At 41.1% G+C, this 21,590-nt stretch overlaps 1 protein-coding gene across 1 annotated transcript in view; it reads left to right on the forward strand.

Annotated features, from left to right (window-relative positions):
• The window catches only part of MEGF10 (multiple EGF like domains 10), a 179,342-nt gene that overhangs the window by 43,689 nt on the left and 114,063 nt on the right, over window positions 1-21,590 (forward strand). Inside the window, exons 2-4 of the mRNA XM_043586764.1 lie at window positions 2,476-2,612; window positions 10,845-10,946; window positions 13,013-13,113. Of these exons, the coding sequence (XP_043442699.1) occupies window positions 2,497-2,612; window positions 10,845-10,946; window positions 13,013-13,113 (319 nt within the window). The 5' untranslated portion in view covers window positions 2,476-2,496. The remainder of the gene's footprint in view (window positions 1-2,475; window positions 2,613-10,844; window positions 10,947-13,012; window positions 13,114-21,590) is intronic.

The following is a 21,590-nucleotide window of genomic DNA, read 5'->3' on the forward strand; positions in this document are numbered from 1 at the left end:
CTTTTTTCCTTATTCTAAATCAATGTTTTCTTTAGTGTTAGCTTTTGTCCACTTAGAGTTAGATGACTTATCGCGAGAGACTTACTATCCTTATAATCAGTCTTGATTTTGAAAGACTGAGCACTTCCTCACTTGATCGGTTCTCTTGAATTTGAAGGATAAACTATTTCCTACGGTGAGGTTTTGCTGGTATTATTGTTGATGTTTTTTGAAGATAATCTTACTCTTTTTTGGAACTGGAGAGTGTTATGGTAAGTGAAATAAGTCATACAGAGAAAGACAGATACCCTATGTTTTCACTCTTATGTGGATCCTGAGAAACTTAACAGAAGACCATGGGGGAGGGGAAGGAAAAAAAAAAGAGGTTAGAGATGGAGAGAGCCAAAGCATAAGAGACTCTTAAAAACTGAGAACAAACTAAGGGTTGATGGGGGGCTGGGAGGGTGGGGAGGGTGGGTGATGGGTATTGAGGGGGGCACTTGTTGGGATGAACACTGGGTGTTGTATGGAAACCAATTTGACAGTAAATTTCATATTAAAAAAATAAATAAAAGTAATCTCTACACCCAATGTGGGGGTTGAACTCACAACCCCGAGATCAAGAGTCACATGTTCTACCAACTGAGCCAGCCAGGTGCCCTGATAAGCTTACCTTTTTAAACTGCAAGGTTGTTCCACACTTGTGTGGAAAGTTAGTATAGCTTCTCAAAATGCCAGCTTTCACCCCGAAAGTAACTGTTTTAGTCACATAATCTGGCCTATTGTTACTAGTTTCTCTAGTTTACCAACAGGCCAGTTGATATTTATTCTCTTTTTAATTAGTAATAGGTTCAGCTATTTATAGTTCCCTGTCCCATTTTTCTAATGTTTATTTATTATTTTGAGACAGAGAGAGAGAGAGAGAGAGAGAGAGAAAGGGGTAGAGGCAGAGAGAGAGGGAGAGAGAATCTCAAGCAGGCTCTGCACTGTCGGTGCAGAGCCCGATGTGGGACTCAATCTCAGGAACTGTGAGACCATGACCTGAGCCAAAATCTTGTCGGACACCCAACCGACTGAACCATCCATGTTCGTTTTTATAATAATTATATAAAATCATTTTATATACATGTGACAATTAGACATTTCCTTCTTACTAAGTGATAAGTTCCTAGAGGTTAGGAGTTGGGCATGGGTTCCAGGTGCAGGCCATGCTTGCTGTTACAACATCCGAGCTGATGAGTGCCTGGCACATAGTAGGTGTTCAATAGATGCTTGCAGATGACTTCATTTGAGTATCTCATGGGAACCTCATACTTGACGTACCTGAAACTGAACTTCAGCTCCTTCCTTCCGAAAGGGGAGGGTGTCTGTGCCTCCCATCTTAGTGAAGAGCATGCCCTCGACCCATGGGGCTATCCCAGGGAGCGCTCTTCTCTTTCATTCCCACCTTCCGTCACCAAGTTCAATGGATTCCAAGTCCTAAAAGCCTCTCAGTTTCACTCAGTTCCCTGCAAGGTCTGTGTTATCCCCAGTGAAGTTCATGTACTTTGCAATGGTGTATAAAACCCATTGTGATATGCCTCTGTCTCTTTCTTGGCTGAATGAATTTGAGCTTCCTAAAATGTGCCTGACCATCCCTTACTTCCGGTTTTCTCTGTGTGGACCATTCTCCTTCCTCTTGGTATCTCCTTTGCCCAGCCTGTTTTGCAGATATGTTATTATTTGCTTCTCTGTTGTGTTCTTTCTTCCTCTCAATAATACCCAGATGGTTTTCTCCAACACCCACCTCTAAACAGCTTTATACCTGTTTCTGTACACCTATGAAGAACCGTCCGTAAGATACCTGGTTTTGTTTCTGTTGAGCAAATGGGAAAAGTGAAGCACTACGTATAACAATTGTACATCATGATGATTAAATTATCAATGTCTCACTGGCCAGGGACTGAAACCACATCTGTATTTTACGTCCAGTTTTTGCACGGTGCCTAGGATAGAGCAGGCGTTCAGTGCAGATTGAATGAATTATTGAATGAATCTCACTTTGAGCTGAGGTGCCTCTCTCTTGAGTCAATGGAGCTTCTGTTTCATCATTTATCCTCTGGGACAAATGAGGCCAGATTCCTCTGTGAGCCCTCTTCTTCCAGAAGGGAAATGTGCCTGGTGAGAGAATCTGGAAGCCTGTGTTGCTCTGCGTTGTTCGGGTAGATTCCTTTAATGTTGGCTGGCATGGATGAGAAGGGCTTTTGTTGTGGTGGCAATTAATGATGATTTGCACATTTTTGTAATTTACAAAGTGGTGTCCCCCCTGCACAGCACAAGGAATACCTCTCTCTTGGACCATGAAATCTGGTGACCTGTCTATTTAAACACATGGCTTGTTATGCCTCGTTCGGCCCTAGTGACAACTGGTACTGAATGGTTGCTGTATTGAAAAGAATTATGTTTGGGTCACTTTAATGCATCTCTAATTTGGAGTGTTTTTTTTTTTTCTTATAGGTTGTTCTTCAGTAAAAAAAAATGGTTATTTCTTCGAACTCATGCCTGAGCTTCATTGGTTTATTGTTATGTCTCTGGAGCAGGACAGCATCCTCGCTGAATCTTGAAGACCCTAATGTGTGCAGTCACTGGGAAAGGTAATAGTTTTGAAATTACTCTGCGAAATGGTTTCGGATAAGTTATTTTTTAATGTACTATCATTAACAGTCTGATCTATGAAATTAGAATTTGAGAAGAGACGATGAAATAAATGACTTATTTATGTAAAAAGCAGTGGTTATATTAATAAACTAGACGTTGTTATTCACCTTGGTCTTCTGGAATATAAAGTGAAAGAAAACTTGATCTGTTGATTCCAACACAGGAGCAATTGTATGATGCAGGGAAAATATTACTAGCTCCCTCAAAATGATCTCGCAGGCATCTTCTCCTTGCTCTCGGTCTATTTGCAGTAAGCTCAGGGAGCTAGACTTATGCATGAGGAACTGATGCGTGAGCAGTGAAAGACAGCATGAGATACTGTCTTGAAGTGCTGGAATGTATGGTGTAAGAAAACTGGGCTTTATGTGGCCTGAAAAGGGAGACAAGGTTTCTGGAGGAACGGGGCAAAGGCTGAGATGTTCTCAAAGACTTGAATAAGACAAGTGGATGGCGGTGATGATGTGCGGTTCTGGGAATGGAAGGGAGCTTGAAACCAGGGCTACCCAGACCGCTGAGGGCCTTGAGCAAAAGACTAGTGTTAGTACAGGACCGCAGGAGGGCGTGGTTGAATAGATTACAGCAAAGCAGACGATGTAGTGTGCAGATCAGGGCACTTTGCAGTGGGAAATACAGAGGGCGTAGGACACAACAGGTCATTGTCAGAGATCCCCTAGTCCTTTTGGGAACACACAGATAGCACAGACCATCCAGTGCCATTACAGTACAGTCAAATGTCGTCTACGCCCCTCTCCTGTGCTAGTTGCATTCCTAAGAAAACATCTTTATCCAAAAGTAACATTGTACATGTCAGTTTTTCAAAGAGAAGGTGGCATCCTTCCAGTATGCCCCAGTGCTCAAGAGTAATAGGTATGTTTGATAGCTGTATATGCCATTGCATCCACCTCTCCATCGCTTGTCCCCATTACCCCCAGCGCCATGAGTAGCACACCACAGGGTACACATTCCAGTCACCAGGTAAAAGCCAATACCACACTGTATGTCAACTAACTTGACTTTAAATAAATAAATGAAAAATAAATAAATAAATGGAAAAAAACCAAACAAACGAGCACAGGTCAGAGGCTTCCCAGCACAGCAGCTGGGGTATTGGAGGGGCGCACTGGTTCCTACACACATAGTTCCATTATGAAACTTTAAGCTGTAGAGGAAATACGTGTATGTAATAAAGTCCTATGTGTTTGCGGTATTAACTATATTACATAGAATTGAAGGGGAAGGACCTCCTATTAATTATCCTCATAATCGTTACACCACCTCCCATAAGTATTTCACTTACGAAGTGCATAATGAACACCCATAAATGCATAAAAGTGAGTCCGTGAATATAAGAAGGGGTACATTTCCCATTTAAAAAAGGGAGGGCCATTGACGGTCGAATTTGTGGGAGGATGCAAGCTTTGGAATAGAAGGAAAAAATCAAATTCGTAAGATGCTCTGAAATAAGCATCAGTCAGAATCTTGGTCATACGTTGATTGTAGGATGTGAAGGAGGCAGGAAAGGGAGGGGTTTACAGCCTGCCCGGCGAAAGAGTGGAGGTGTCATTGCACATATGAAAAAAATTAAAGGAAGAGAGTTGATTTGAGAGGGAAGGGGTTAGTGTGGTTCTGCCGTGTTGTGTTCTTAAGATCGGTGTGAGAGGTAGGCCTGGCTGTGTTGGGGCGTACAGGATTGGGAGTCCCCAGCATGATGAGATCGAACAGGTGGGCTCTCTGAGGGAAAGGCTATAAAGAAAAAACAACCAAGACTTGAGTTAATCCAGCACCCTCTCATACACGCACATTTTGCCCCGATTCCTCGTTCAACGGTTTGACGAAACTTGGCAACACATAATTGCATGTTCTGTTTGCCGTTGATAATTCCCGGCGTCTAAAACACTGCCTTGCGTAGGGCACGTGCTCAAGAAATAACTGTTGCTTGAGTACCTTCTGACAAGGAATGGAAGGACTTCATATGGAAATCAGTGGGGCAATGGGGAGAGAGGAAAGACAGACAACAGGGGGCACATTGGCCTCTAAACCTAATGCAATCCCACTGTTGAAGAAGTGATTAGAGTAACCTCTAAAATACTAACTAATGAGGACGGCAAATGAGGGTGAAAGAGTAGGGAAATGATGGAGGGGTTTTTTTTTTCCCCCTGACTGTATTTTTTTTCCCATGACCTGCTAGAAAAAAGGATGGACAACCGTAATCTTCTTATTGATACATTTCCCGTTTTAAGGCTAGATGATGATTCTTTGAAGAAAGGTAGAAGAAAGTGGGATTGTTTGACAAGAATGAAGGAAGGAATGTAAATTAAAATGGTCAAATGAAAGTGCGGGTGACGCCTTGTCCTGTATTTTCAAAAACACTCGGGTAGGGGTGCCTGGGTGGCTCAGTCGGTTAAGCGTCTGTCTCTATGTTGATGGCGTGGAGCCTGCTTGGGTTTTTCTCTGTTTCTCTGTCTCTCTCTCAAAAATACATAAATAAACATTAAAAAAAGTGAAATAGGGCTTGAATTGAAATGGGGAGAGGAAGATGAGTTTCAAGGACAAAATTCTTGGTAGTAGGTCCGAGCGGGGCTCGCTGTAGCTGTGCCTTATCTAAACCCCACCTGTCCCAAGTGGATTCGGCAGGAGACTTGCTTTCCACAGTGTGCTTAATGAGCATGGCCTGTCAGAAATGCAGACCGTCAGGCCCTGCCCCAGGCCTGCTGAATCGTTTATTTTCAGACAAAAGCAGGCCTCCTTTTAATGCAGCGGTTCTCAGAAGGTGTACATGAAATGAAATTAACGAAAGTTAAATCATTTAGAATATACAGGGGGTGCTTGTTGTTAAAGGCAGCCTGCGCAGCGTCCTGGGGGAGACTGATGATTCCGTGAACTTTCTGTTTCTTCTCCGCATCCCTTTCCCTGTTCTGGGAGTTGAAGTGTTTGCATCTATTAGGGTTTCCTCTCAGGAAGACGCAAGTGAAGAGGAGCCCTTCTTTGTCCGTCGCCTTGGGGGTGGAGCACAGAAGTGGTACTGATTGCAGCTAGTCCTGAAGCGAGCAGAGATAAGAAATGATAATTCCTACCATGTCTGATGAAAGTAACAAGATCATTTTGGCAGATAAAATGTCACTAACCACTTTGGAATGCATCCAAGTGATGATGGCTTCTCCCACCCCCCACCCCCCCGCTCTTTGACCTTACATTAAATCTTGCTGGGGTTTCTCCCCGGATGATATTTAATAGGTTAAAATCACGGTGGTGATATGTTTTCAGTGTATTTGAGAAGATTAAGCAAACAGGCAGGAGATGAAGAGTTCTGCATCGCTGTGGGGAAAGTAGTGTAGAATTGAGGTCAGATTCCATTGATACCGCAGTTTGGCGCTTATTGTCTACTTTAGAAGCTTTAGATGTTCTAATGACATCCGAGAGGTAGCATGGGACAGGGTGGTGTCTCAGGGCCGTGGTGTTAGTGCTGGCTGTAGAGTGACTGCTAGCACAGGGAGCTCCGTGCTGATCATTTGTGATAAAAACACGTTTGGGGTCACCTGGGTGGCTCAGTGCGTTAAGCGTACGACTTCGGTCAGGTCATGATCTTACTGTTCCTGGGTTTGAGTCCCGCATCGGGCTCTGTGCTGACAGCTCAGAGCCTAGAGCCTGCTTCGGATTCTGGGTCTCCCTCTCTCTCTCTCTGCCCCTACCCCACTGTGTCTGTCTCTTTCAAAAAAATGAATAAACATTGAAAGAAAAACACATGATTGAAGTAGACAGTCAAGAAAGTTCCTTCCCACACTGACTTTAAGAGTAGCCACTGGTATATGTGCTGCTGAAGTGAGTACATAAGAGCAGCTGCTGAGGCGCCTGGGTGGCTCAGTCGTTTGAGCATCTAACTCCTGAATTCGGCTCAGGTCACGGTCCCAGGGCCATAGGATAAATCCCGTCATTGGGCTCCACGCTGAGTATGGCACCTGCTTGGGTTTCTCTCTCTCCTTCCCTCTGCCCTTCTTCCCCACTTGCAGGTGCTCTCTCTCTCTCCCTCTCTCTCAAGAATTAAAAAAAAAAAAAAAAAAGAGCAGTCGCTGATGAACATGGAAGTGTGGACTGTCAGCAGAGGCGCTGATGAAGTTCAAACAGCAGCCCGGAAGCTGTGATAAAGACCCAGAGGAGGCTAGCCTGTTCAGAGACCTTTCCCCTCAGATTATGAGCACACAGCTTCCACAAAGTGGCCCCTTGAAAAGTGACAAGTTAGTTGTTCAACTAGTTAGGTGGGTATTGAGCAAATTTACGGAGTATTTGGCAGTCACAATTTGAAAATTTTTTACTAGTCCATGCTTATAATATACTCGAGTTTAACAGTAATTTTCAAAATTATGTGCATTGTATGGTTGTAATAATATAAAAACTAAAAAGCTAACTAAAACAAAAAACGAAAACCCCTGGAGACTGTAAAAAAAAATCTGCTATATGCTATTGGTGGTTACGTATGAGTTAGAGAATTCTCTCCTTAAAATGTTGTTTTCCAAAATTTGTAGTGTGATTGTAATGCCATTAAAAATGGGTAAGAAAAGAGAGAAAGATTGTCTAGAAAAGAGGAACAATGTATAAAATGCAACAGAAAGGAAATTTGGTGTGAAAAGGCTTAGAGCCTTTCTCCCACAGACTTGACTAGAAGCCTGTTTCTGATCATCGTGCCAAGTAATTTGTTTTCAGTCAGTTCTGAACTGAGTTTGAGCTTCCCGATAATTTAAAAAAAATTTTTTTTAGCATTTATTTATTTTTGAGAGACAGAGAGGTACAGAGCATGAGCGGGGGAGGGGCAGAGAGAAGGAGACAGACTCTGAAGCAGTCTGCAGGCTCTGAGCAAGTTGTCAGCACAGAGCCTGACGCGGGGCTCGAACCCACAAACTGTGAGATCATGACCTGAGCCGAAGTCGGATGCTCAACCAACTGAGCCACCCAGGCTCCCCTAGCTTCCCAATAATTTTAAGAAGAGGAGTCGAGGTGGAAGAGAAAGGCTCAAAGCATCGTCATTTTGTCTTTGGTTATTCCCCAAACTGTACATATTTCTCTGTTAAAGCCATATTGTGTTGTTTTTAGCCTTGTGAGCTGGCCTCTGCTGAGAGCTCTTAGGGGGTGGGAGCTGCAGAGAAGATGTTCAATACCTTTTCGTTGAATTGCAATCCTAAATGGTTCGATGACCCTTTCATGGAGAAGACCTTTTGTATCTTCTAAAACCACGGAAGCATCCTGCAAGTGTGTGCTGTTGGTGAGGGGCAAGAGGCCAGAGAGCAAATTCCTGTTCTTCGGTATTTCCTCTCATTTGAAACAACCTTACAGGCTGCTAGAAATTAGTGAACATACTTCTCATGATTGCCTATGGAATCCGTTCTGCCATCCACATCAAATGGGCTGCGTTTGCCCGGGACCCATTTGTCTATGATCACTTCTGCTTTTGAAGGCATACAGACGTTTAATGTCATAACATAACCTTTGAAATTTTATGGGAATAAAGCATTAGGTGTAGTTCCAACAAACCAATGTAGTTCACTTGTATTAGTGCTGTAGGGCCTGGTAGAATATTGTTGTCACCCAACTGGCATTGATTTAGAGTGGCTTCTTTTTAACTCCTCTAGTGGAGGAAAGCAGCTGTGTTTTGTTCACAGGCAACACAAGACCGCACCTGTATGGTAGTTTCATATACAGAGGATGTTCATCTGCTTTGCTGTCCACTGAAAACGGAGTGGACAAATAATGCTACAGACCTCGAGGTTCAGTTATTTACAAGCAGCTGGAGAGGCAGGAAGAAAGTTGGCGAGGTCTTCTAATTTGCATTAACGTGAACCTCAGAACAGTGCTGAAGTCAGAAGACATTAATAGCTTACTGTGATATTTCGTTCCAAGAAACTTTATATATTTTTTAAAACACTTATTTATTTATTTTGAGAGAGAGCATGAATGGGGGGAGGGCAAGAGGGCAAGGGAGAGAGAGAAAATCTCAAGCAGGCTCTGTGCCGTCCGCACAGAACAGGATATGGGGCTCTAATCTCACAAAACGTGAGATCATGACCTGAGCTGAAATCAAGAGTCAGACGCTTGAGTGACTGAGCTGCCCGGGCACCCACCCTAAGAACCTTTGTATTTTAACAGAGGCCTCTTTTCCCCTAAAGGAGTAATGTCACAGATGTTGGCATTTGCATACTGTGCGATCATCTGAACCTGTTCTTGCCGGTAGCCTCAGGTTGCATATGGTAGAGAAGAAAATAGTCACCTAAAATGTACGTTAGCAATTCAGAATGCCAAGTGGAAGGGATATTCAAGACTACCTCTGACCCCCTGGTTTTAAGATGTGGTTATCAAAACCCAGGAAAGGGGCACCTAGGTGGCTCAGTCAGTTAAATGTCTGACTTTGGTTCAGGTCATGATCTCACAGTCGGTGAGTTGGAGCCCTGCGTCGGGCTCTGTGCTGACAGCTCAGAGCCTGAAGCCTGCTTCGATTCTGTGTCTGCCTCTCTCTCTGTCCCTCCCCTGCTCATGCTTTGTCTCTGTCTGTCTCAAAGATAAATAAAAACATTAAAAAAAATAAAAACAGGAAAAGAAGGTTATTTGCTGATTGCCATCTAGTTTCTTACTGTTGATCAGGATAATCCTGTCTTCTGCTAATCCAATGATCTGTTCAGTAAGACCTGTTGCATCTGCCTAAGATTTGTAGAGGATCCCTAAATTTACCTAGAAATCAAGGTGCAATGGCCCAAAGAATGAAATACACAAAAGGGTGAATAGTTAGGTTATTTTATAGACTTCCTATTGAAGCCTAAGTATGTTATGGCTAACAGAGACTGGCTAGAGAAAGAAATCCCATTGGTGGGGAGGCCAGCACCGCATAGCTTTTCAGATGAGAAGGTTCTGCCCTATATCTAACCTGAAATATTTATTTTTGATGAAGAGAGGGTGAGCAGGGGGTGGAGCAGAGAGAGAGAGGGAGAGAGAGAATCCCAAGCAAGCTTGGCAATGTCAGCACAGAGCCTGATGTGGGGCTCAATCCCACAAACCGTGAGATCATGACCTGAGCTGAAGTCAAGAGTCAGATGTTTAACCGACTGAGTCACCCAGGCACCCCTAACCTGAATTCTTTATGCCAACATTTCAAACTCATTCCTTCTGTACCTTCTCTAGTCAATACCTAGACTAGAGAAGTCTCATCTGTACCTAGTAATGAAGTTGATCCATTGATTTGCTGCAAGTGAGTCCATAATTGTGGCCTGTTTTGTTTGCTAGGGTGAATTAACGATTTTAGTGAAAATCTTTGAGACTGTTAAAGAGAAGAGGATTAACTTGTTTGGACAAGAGGATGCTTCGGGTTCTCCTATAGGCAGGAGCTCTAAGCTCTTGAGCCATGTAATAGACTGCTTTAAAATGAAGAAATATGACATTGAACATTGAATGCTTTTGTGTTTCGTGGATGTTTTCCACCTGCATTCTTAGGCTCTTAGGATGGCATGCCTTTACTTTAACAAGAAGCTGTTAGTGAAATGTATTGAAAACCCAGGCTAAGTAGCAGCAGGCTGTGGGTATGTATATTTCAGGCTAATTGTTTCAGCTGTGTGTTTAGAACCTAGCTTAGAGACTTCTTTGTAGTTTTTATTCAGAGGTTGTATATATTCTTCCACCGCCTGAAAAGTAGGGCAGGAACCCAAAACCAAATTAATTCAAGTTCCAACCTGAGAAGTGTGTTCTTTTTGATTTTCCAGAATCACTACCAAAATGTACTAGTAATAATATTCACATTGTCTCTTAGCTTATTATTTGCATGCACATCTCGATTGAAAACTTCGTTGTGTGAGTTCTGGGTTAAGCCTGGACACCTGGGATGAGGGGATGCCATTAAATACAGAAACGTACATGGTGGTAATGTTTTCAAGTTTAGGGTTATCAGAGTTAATGGTGAGTAGTAAAGAGAATTTTTTTATGAATTTAGAACATGAATTCTTATCTTTTAAATGTATTATTAATATTGGTCCTTTTGGTGTTCTCAGTCAAATAAAAACCTGTAAACACGTGGAGATTCTCTTTTGAAAGTCAGCAAATGGAGATAATTTAGTCTATGATGTTTGTATGTACACAGTACATCATTAATGTAAGAGTAGGAACTACTGATTCCTTACCTTTCTTCTTCTTTTCAGCTACTCAGTGACTGTGCAAGAGTCATACCCGCATCCCTTCGATCAAATTTACTACACCAGCTGCACTGACATTCTGAACTGGTTTAAATGTACACGGCACAGGTAATCAAAGCTCAGGTCTATTTATGGAGTTTGGCTAACTGGGAAGTACTTTACTACAGAGACGTTACATGTATGAGAAGATGTGTCTGTTCATCTAGTCAATAGTTATTGAGTGCTTGTTACTGTCCTAGCCTTGTTCCAAACCATAGGAGATACAGACATGCAAAAAAAAGCCTGTCCATGCCCTTGATGAGCTTACAGGGGAAGTGTCTCCTGGTTACCATAGTTTGGTTAGCAAGAATTCATGCAGCTTTTGTGTGATGCGTAAACGGGGGAGACACTCTTAACTATGGACTTCAAGAAACTCATATTCCAGCATACGTTTCTACTTGAATATCTGACTCAATTTGGACTAATTTAAACTTGAACTCAACTGAAGCCACATTTTTCCCCCTATAAATGTGAAAACAGAGAAGAAAAACATCTTAAATATGAATGTTAATATGGAAGGGACCAGCGATGCCTTACTTTTATTGGTAAAATGTTTACCATGGTGTGAGTCATGGGTGTAATGTGACACCTGTTGATTTATACTGCACTAAATGTTATACTCAGTGTTATTTCTTCAGACAGGCTTTCCTCCACCACTCTGTCTAAACAAGTATTCCCTTCCTGTCACACTCTCTTTCCTTACTCAGGCCTTATTTTTCATCACACTATATAATCATTACTAGTCATGATATGACCGATTTATTTGTTTAATATGTATCTGCACTTAAATTCTATATGTCTGTCTTCCCCAGTAGAGTGTAAGTTCTTTGAGGGCAAGGCTTTATATTGTTTTGCTCACTCTGAGCTACTTCCCCAGTGTCTAGAGCAGTGCCTGGAATATATTAGGCACTCAGTGAGCGTGTGTTGCATAAATGAATCAGTGAATGAATGAAGCTTTAGTTAAATGTGAGAGTCCTTTGTCTGTATACTTCTATTTTTGTTTTTAATTTTTTTAACGTTTATTTATTTTTGAGACAGAGAGAGACAGAGCATGAATGGGGGAGGGTTAGAGAGAGAGGGAGACATAGAATCTGAAACAGGCCCCGGGCTCTGAGCTGTCAGCACAGAGCCCAACGCGGAGCTCGAACTCACAGACTGTGAGATCATGACCCGAGCTGAAGCTGGACGCTCAACCGACTGAGCCACCCAGGCGCCCCTGTATACTTCTATTTTATAGTGGGATGAGACTGTGTTGTCTCATTTTTCAAGGAATTCTCTGAATTCTTCCTTTAAAACATATGTGAATGGTAATTAGATCAGTGTCATAGCTGAAATTAATCATACTCTCTGAGCTATCTCAAGATAAGTGAAATAGGAAAGTCATAAAACTTCTGATCCCTTGAAATAAAGTATAACTTGACTTAAATGGGCAATTTTATTTTTTTATTTATTATTTTTTTTAAAAAAAAATTTTTTTTTTCAACGTTTATTTATTTTTGGGACAGCGAGAGACAGAGCATGAACGGGGGAGGGGCAGAGAGAGAGGGAGACACAGAATTGGAAACAGGCTCCAGGCTCTGAGCCATCAGCCCAGAGCCTGACGCGGGGCTCGAACTCACGGACCGCGAGATCGTGACCTGGCTGAAGTCGGACGCTTAACCGACTGCGCCACACAGGCGCCCCTGGGCAATTTTAATATATTCTTAGCAAACTGATTAAGAGTTAGCATACTATTCATCAAGACATTTATTCCATGTTTCTTCTTTTAAAAGTTTTTAAAATGTTTATTTATTATTGAGAGAGAGAGAAACAGAGGGAGAGCCAGTGAGGGGCAGAGAGAGAGGGAGACAGAATCCGAAGCAGGCTCCAGGCTCCCAGCTGTCGGCACAGAGCCTAACTGTGGGCTCGAACTCATGAACTGTGAGATCATGGCCTGAGCCGAGGTTGGAATCTTAACCGACTGAGTCACCGAGGTGCCCCTCCCTGTTTCTTCTTAACTGTTTTAGAATACTTTGCTCTTCATACCTTTATTATATATATATGTAATAGCCCTTTGGTATTAAAATAAAAATTCTTGATTTCTAATCAAATTGTCAGTCAAAAGAAGTAACAGTGTGATTTCTCCCTCTGTGTAGAATCAGTTATCGGACGGCCTATCGACACGGAGAGAAAACTATGTATAGGCGCAAATCTCAGTGTTGTCCTGGATTTTATGAAAGCCGGGAAATGTGTGTCCGTAAGTAAGACCTTTATCCCTTTGTGGGTCACTTATTTTTCCCGGTGCTGGTGTGCATCTGTTAATGGCAGCCAAGATGGAGGCCTGGGGAGCTGGGGAAGCTTGGACTATTCCCTTTCCCTTTTGATGGCTGCTTTCCTGGTCTGTGGAATGAGGGAAGCATTGCTCTGTTCCTCTGTGTTATAAAAAAATCTCCAAATGAATGTTGCCTGAGGAGAAAACAGATGTTATAGAAGGATTATTGAAGGCTGGATGTGGCAGTGTTCATTACAGTTTTGCAATAAGTGTCTCTTTGGAAATGGGTCAAGTTGTCACTCGACTTAGGTCACAGAAGGGAAGAGAGGCATGACTTTCCTGCAGCAGCGGACTGGAGTCCCAAGTCAGCTTCTGAGAGGCGGGTGTGTTCTTTTCTGGTGCACAGAAAGATGAAGGCTTTCACAAAGTAGAAGAGTTCTCACACTAAGCACCGACACTAAGTCTGAGTCACAAAGTAGACCTTCTTCTTTGTCATTTTCTCTCTCCCTTCCCCAGCTCACCGGTTCACTCTGGAATGTCTCAAGGCAAGCTTGGTATTTTATGATACACTTCAGAAAAATCCTAGAATATCATGTGGGATGAAGTTTGCAAACTGAGGTTTCTTACTACTGGGTTTAGGACATAGAGCAGAGATCATTAGAAAGGGTTTTATTCAAATATTTTGGCTCAACACATAGCTAGAGGGGCCACTTTGTTTTCTGAGCTGAGACACTGGTGTTGAGTTGCATAGAGAGACAAGGTTCTGCTCTAACTGGATGGCATTAGGATCAATTGAACACCTCTTAGCATGAGTATCTGCAGTGCTGGGTAATAGCCCTGGGTGGCCTCAGATAAGCCCTTTATACCTCTTTGAGACTCCTTTTGTCTCTAGTGGAGAGAGGAGTTAAATGGATATGTGTGTGTGCCCTCTTCTTTCCAGTGACTGGATTCTATTCTTTAAATGAACAGCAGCAGTTCCTCAACTTTGATTTGGAACCAGGGCTTTTTGTGATAATAAATGTTCACTGAAAAACTTAGAAAATAGAACGAAACAAAAGAAAAGGAGGGGTGCCTGGGTGGTTCAGTCAGTTAAGCGTCTGGTTCAGGTCATGATCTCACGGTCCGTGAGTTTGAGCCCTGCATTGGGCTCTGTGCTGGTGGCTCAGAGCCTGGAGCCTGCTTCAGATTTTGTGTCTCTGTCTCTCTCTGCCCCTCCCCACTCACACTCTGTCTCTCTCTCTCTGTCAAAAATAAATAAACATTTAAAAAAAATGAAAAAAAAAAAAAAAGAGAAGGAGACTACATTGAGAGTATGTTCCCTGGTCAGTAAATGTACTTTTGTAGCATATTGCAAATGTCATTGTGGGATTGCGTTGTAGATACTTAACCAGTTTCAGCTGTTGAATATTTGTGCCATTTCCATGTTTTACCTATTATGACCTGTTCTAGAAGACATCATCATGGTTAAATCTGTGTTCATACCCTTAATTAGTAGGTAAGGATACCTTCCTAGAAGTAAAATTCCTGGGTCAGAGGTATATACCTATTTTTAAAATGTTTGGTGTCTTTCTGCTTTCTGCTGCTACTTACAGTATTTGGGAATGCTTTTTGCTTAAACTGTGTGCCAATTTTCCCTTTGGTAATTTTTTTTCTTAGTTTGCATGCCTCTGATTAACAATGTCAAATAAGAAAAATTACATGTTTATAATCAAACATCTTAGCGAATAATTATGAACCGATCTCTGTGGCCCAGGCTGATGGGAGTTTTCAAAGCAAAGCCCTGAGCATGCGCCCAGGCAGAACGGGCGTGGACCCTGGTTGTCTGGGCTGGCCCTTCCCAGGGGCTTCGGGGTGATGTTATCTTGGTGCCCTTGCCGGGGCTCTAACGTACAAGAACAATCATCAATAGAATAAGAGAGTGGTTGTGTCTCCCAGGATTCTTTTCTATTACCTAGGTCACAGAAATGTTATATAAAGTCAGGATGCTCTTGCATTAAGTTAGGTAGAGACTGGAGAGGTGTTTGGGCAGTCTTCTGTCATACCTTCTTTCCTTGAAGGCCTTGCGCTAAGGAAGCTTGATTTTACTGGCAAGCTGGTGGGAGGAGCATGGATCCAAGCAAGGTCTGTTAGGGTTTTGGTGCTTCATGGTCCCAGCCTTCCAGAACCCAACACCTCTGTCATTTCCTGCATTGCTGCTGCCCAGCTCTAGCATCATCACCCGTCGATATTAGAATGATAGAAATGACTTTTCCTTTATCTCACACTAGGTGGGTTGCAAGGTGTCCTCCTGATGGCTTTAGCATTTGCCTCTAAAGTTCTTCTTTTTCTAAGCCTTCCTGCCTGACCAACTGCCCCTGGAGACTGAAACATTTTTCCCTTAGATATGTTAATATATTTGATCAGCTTACTGTCTCCTCTCAGAGGCCTGGGAGCTATTTGGTCTCTTTAAAGGTATTTTGCATCTCTCCACTCTGATGTCTTGATTTCATAGCTTTACCCCGGAGGATGATCAAGCTTCCCTTGCTTCCTTGTTCTTGGGGATGCCTCCAGTCAGTCTTCTGTCCTCTCAACAGCTGGCTGCAGTGAAGCACCCTCGTGGATAGAGAAGGGAGAGAGAAGACAGGACTCTTGGTTCTTCTCTCCTTATCAATTAGTTTTTGCTGTCAGGTACACAGAATAGTCATCATTGTTAACTGTTTCTAGTTACCAGACAGAATTGAAACACAAGAATTGGTTATAATTTTAGTTTAATTTTTGGTAGTAAGTTTTCCTAGAAGGCAAAAAGGATGGTTTCGTGCAAATACATACCCATATTTGAAAAAAGTATCCTTTAATTAGCTGGACTAGATCCTTCTGGAGAGCAAGCTCTATTTTTATTACCTCTGCTTCATCCTGCTAAAGATGATGGATTTCCTCTAGACAGATTGTGTAGAGGCTGCTAGTCCACAGAGCACATTTTGAGTCACCAGGGTCTCTGTCCAGAAGACAGATTGTGTCATCAGGCAGGAAGAATCAAGATGGAGAACGTAGGCAATAGCATTGGAATCTGGGTGGGAAAAGGAATGTTTGGAAAATTTTTCATAAAGAAAATATTACTAGACCTGAAAATGTCCATGATTTCTTGAGGAGGTTTTAACCTATTCCTAATAATAAACTTTTAAGTGTATTCATCTTTCAGGGTTACTCTTCTTGCCCAATGTTGTGTTTAATTACTTTTGATGTGGAGAAATTCAAATAGTAATGAAGAAAAGCACAGGGGAATGAAATGGGTTCAGTGTGTGTGTGTGTGTGTGTGTGTGTGTGTGTGTGTGTGCGTGCACATTTATCTGTGTATATATGTATGTAGTATGTGTACCTGTATGTCAGTGTGTATGTGTATATATATGTTCTTTTGTTATTTATTTTTAAAAGTGTTTTTTTTTAAGTATAGTTGACACACACTGTTATGTTAGTTTTTGGTGTGATTCTTGTATACTTCAGCTTCTCTAATATGTCACGCTATGCTCACCACAAGTGTGGCTCCATATAATAGCTAAAATGCAATTACAGTGTCATTGACTACATTCCCTATGCTGTGGCTTTTATTCCTATGACTCATTCATTCCATAATGGGAAGCCTATATTTTGCACTCCCCTTCACCTTTTTTGCCCACCCTTCCACCCTCTTCCCTCTGGCCACCATCGATTTGTTCTCTGTATTTGTAAGTCTGATTTTGCTTTTCTAATTTATTCATTTGTTCTGCTTTTTAGATTCCACAGATGAGTGAATCATATGGTATTTGTCTTTCTCTGTCTGACTTATTTAGCATAGTACTCATTAGGTCCATCCATGTTGTCATAAATGACAAAATCTCACTCTTTTCTTTGTATGATACTCCAGTGTGTGTGTGTGTGTGTGTGTGTGTGTGTGTGTGTGTGTGCACATCACATCTTTATCCACTCATCTTTTTTTAATATGTCATTCTTTTTTTAAGGCTATTTATTTATTTATTTAGAGAGAGTATGTGTTAAATGGGAAGGGACAAAGAGAGAGAGAGGGAGAGGGAAAGAGAAAGAGAAGAGAATCCCAAGTAGGCCCTGTGCTGTCAGCACAGAGCCTATTGTGGGGCTCAATTCCACCAATTATGAGGTCACGACCTGAGCTGAAATCAAGAGTTGGAGGATGCTCAACCAACTGAGCTGCCCAGGCATCCCAAGATTTCATTCTTTTCATGGCTGAGTAATATTCCGTTGTGTATATATAACACATTTTCTTTATCTATTTATCCATCAATAGACCCTAATGTTGTTTCTCTCTCAGCTATTGTAAATAATGCTGCTATATACATAGGGGTATAGATACCTTTTTGAGTTAGTGTTTCTGTTGCCTTCAGATAAATACCCATAAGTAGAATTGTTGGGTCATTTGGAAGTCTTTCTTTCTTTCTTTCTTTCTTTCTTTCTTTCTTTCTTTCTTTCTTTCTTTCTTTCTTTCTTTCTTTCATGTTTATTTTTGAGAGAGAGAGACAGAGTGTCACCGGGGGAGGTGCAGAGAGAGAAGGAGACGCAGAATCTGAAACAGGCTCCAGGCTCTGAGCTAATGTGGGGCTAGAACCCACAAACCGTGAGATCATGATCTGAGCTGAAGCCAGATGCTTAACCGACTAAGCCACCCAGGTGCCCCTTGGTAGTTCTATTTTTAATTTTTTGAGGAACCTCCATGCTGTTTTTCATAGTGGCTGTACCAATTTACATGCCTACCAACAGTGCACAAGGACTCCCTTTTCTCCACATCCTCACAACACTTGTTATTTCTTGTCTTTTTTGTAATAGACGTTTTAACAGGTGGAGATGATATCTCATTGTGATTTTGATTTGTATTTCCCCAATGAATAGTGATGATGAGCACTTTTTCATATACCCATTGGCCATCTATATGTCTTCTTTGGAAAAATGTCTGTTCAGATCCTTTGCCCATTTTTTTAATTGATATTTTTTCTTCCTCTTGAGCTGTGTGAATTTTTTAAAATGTATTTGGGATATTAACTCCTTATCGGATATATTATCAGCTATGTGATCTGCAAGGTTTTTTTTTTTATTGGTAGGTTGCTCTTCATTTTCTTGATGATTTCCTTTGAAGTGCAAAGGATTTTTAGTTGGATGGAGTCCTACTTGTTTATTTTAATTTTTTCTGCCTTTGCTTTTGGTGTCATATCCAAAAACTTATCTCTAAGATTGATGTTAAGAAGCTTATTGCCTATGTTTTCTTCTAGGAGTTTTATGCTTTCAGGTCTTACGTTCAAGTCTTTGATCCAAATTGAACTTATTTTTGTGTGTCATGAAAGACAGTTGTCCAGGTTTTTTTGCATTCTTCTGCATGTGGCTGTCCAGTGTTCCCAGTACCGTTTATTGAAGAGACTGTCTTTTCTCCATTGTATATTTGTGGCTCCTTTGCCATAAATTAATTGACCATGTATGAGTCAGTTTATTTCTGGCCTCTCTGTTCTGCTCCATTGATCCCTGTGTCTGTTTTTATGTCAATACCAAACTGCTTTGATTCCTGTAGTTTGAAATCAGGAAGTGTGATGCCTCCAGCTTTGTCCTTATTTCTCAAGATTGTTTTGGCTTTTTGGGCTCTTTTGTGATTTCACACAAATTCTAGGTTTCTTTGGTCTATTTCTGTGAACAACATCATTGTAATTTTGATAGAGTTCGTATTGAATCGTAGGTGGCTTGGGGTAGTATGGACATTTTAACATTACTAATTTTTCGAATCCATTGTTTGGAATTACTGATATATTGAGTTTATAAATCTAAAAACCTAGTGTTTGATATGCTAAATTCAGCTTAGAGATGTTTTATTCATCAGTCTAACTCTAATAAACACACTGAAGGGCCTCTAACTCATGTTTTACAAATTTAAACACCATCAAGTTTTTTAAATGGAATTTATGTTTTTAAAATGGAATAAACACTATAGATTTTGATGATCTTACACATTTCCACATTAAATTCAAAATATTCACAAGGCTGAAAAATAGTTACCCTCTAAGAAAATAATTATATCATCTCATGTTTTTGCTTTACTGTAAAAAAAAAATTTGGTGGTCTCTTTTCAGTTTGCTGAAGTGTTTTTTTTTTTAAGTTGATTTCTTTATTGAGAGAGGGAGAGACAGAGCATGTGTGCACAAGTGGGAGAAGGACAGAGAGCTAGGGACAGAGAGAGAATCCCAAGTGGGCTTCTTGCTAACAGTGTGGACTATGTGAGGCTCAGACTCACGTAATGTGAGATCATGATCTCAGCTGAAATCAAGAGTCAGATGTTTAACTGATGGAACCACCCAGACACCCCCAGTTTGCTGAAGTTTTTGGTTAATTAATTAGTTTGTTTCAATTGTAGTAAAAAATACATAACATTAAATACCATCTTAATAATTTTTAAGTGTACTATTTAGTGGTGTTGAGTGTATTTACTTTGTTATGTAACGGATCCCTAGAACTTTTTCATTTTTTAAATTGAAACTCTGTACTTTTTAAATCTTAATTCCCCCCTCTTCCTTTACTCCAGCCCTTGGCCATCACCTTTTAATTTCTACTTCCTGTTTCTGGGGGTTTGACTACTTTAGAGACTTTATATGAGTGGAATCATACAATTTTTGTCCTTTTATGACAGACTCATTTTACTTGGTACAATGTCCTCGAGTTTCATCCATGTTATAACTTTTGCTAGAAATTATTTTTTTAAGTCTACATAATATTCCTTTGTGTTGTTTTTTGAAGTTTTTAAAATATCAGGGAACCTGGTTCTTTATTGTTACCTTGATGGAACATACTGAGTCCCTTGTCTATTCCAGACGTTGCCTTCTGTATCCCTGAAATCTGAGACCCATTCTGTCTTAGTCTTGTTTTTCAGGTTAGGTTCGAACTATCGACCCAGTTGGTGACCCCATTTGATTGAATGTGACATATCTTTTAGTCATTAAAATATGTAAATGTATTTTTTTTGCCTAACTTTACTGTGGTAATTGCTATAATTATGTATTCTTTTCATGTAAGTCATATTTTATGACTCATATCTCTTGTAAATATGAAAATGATATCTCATTGCATTTTGCATATCTCATGGTTGGAATGTGAAATCATAACCTCTAAGGTCATCTTACTCACTCTCTTTCACCTTGCTTTGATGCAGGTCCCATGTATAGTCTAAAGTTACAAGAGTGACAGTTGTGTGGCTCTTCCTTCAAGGTATTAATTTCCTCTGTAAGATGAGCAGTATCCAGATACTTCCCATCTTCCATCTTGTCAAACCCCCACCCCTGTATATAATCCGTATAGGTTTCTCATTTAGAATTTTTCTCTTATTCCTGAAATGAAAAGATGCACAACACAAACTAGCCTTAATGTAGTGTGTTCAAAGATGATAAATTAACATCGATGTCTTCCTCATTGTTTTGTCTCCCTCACTTTTCCTTCCTTCCTTTCTTCCTTCCTCCCTCCCCTCTTCCCTTCCTCCTTTCCTCCCTCCCTCCCTACGTACTTACCTATTCACTCATTCAATTATTGGACACTTAAACAGTTTAGTGGATGCAGTGAGCATGATTTTATATCTCTCTTTGCACATGTGAGTGATTCGTAAGATAAATTACATGGGACTTCTGGGCCAAAGGGCATGAATATTGTATCAGTAAGGATTAGGTTCAGTTCTGAGATACAAGTTTCTTTCTTTCTTACCTATGAGCCCAGATTTGGGTAAACCAGGAGGGGCCCAGGCAGTTTCCACCTTTCTGCCCTACCATCTCTGAGGTACAGCCTTCATCTTCATGTACCATTACTGATCTCTATGTATCAGTCTTGTTCCCAAGCAGTGGATGGAGGAGGCAAGAGTAAGAGGCAAATGTTAAAGGCAGCTGTCTTTTAAGGAAAGTTCTTGGAAGTGATTGCATTCTATTTCCACTTTGACCAGAATATAGTCACCGGCCTTACTAACCTGTAAGAGCCTCTTAATTCTGGATGATCAGGAGTCTGCCTGGTAAAAATCTATTTTTATGGGATGGTAATAATGGATATTAGGAGACAGGAGCCATCTGAGCCACATTTTGAGACTTTTTGATACAGATTGCCAAATTGCTGTCGAGCAGGTTGTACCAACTTGCTTGCCCACAAGAAGGGTGTGAGCGTGCCCACTTCTCCATATCTTTACCGACACTAGGTATTACTATTGCTTACAACCTATGGAGGGGGCGTGGGAATGGTAACTTGCTTGCTTTACTTTGCATTCCCTTGATTACTAGTGATGGTGTTCTCTTCAAAAACATATATTTATCAGCCATTTGTATTTTGGCTTCAAGGATGAGAACAGTCTGGAGGATACAGTGAAACTGCTTTGTTCTTCAGAGAGTCACAGAAATGCTGATGAGAAGCAAGAAGGGGCAGTAGAGAAAAAAGGGAGACAGTGTGAGACTGCAGCTTGAATAATAAAT

Source organism: Prionailurus bengalensis, chromosome A1, assembly GCF_016509475.1.
Source record: "Prionailurus bengalensis isolate Pbe53 chromosome A1, Fcat_Pben_1.1_paternal_pri, whole genome shotgun sequence".
Lineage (NCBI taxonomy): Eukaryota > Metazoa > Chordata > Mammalia > Carnivora > Felidae > Prionailurus > Prionailurus bengalensis.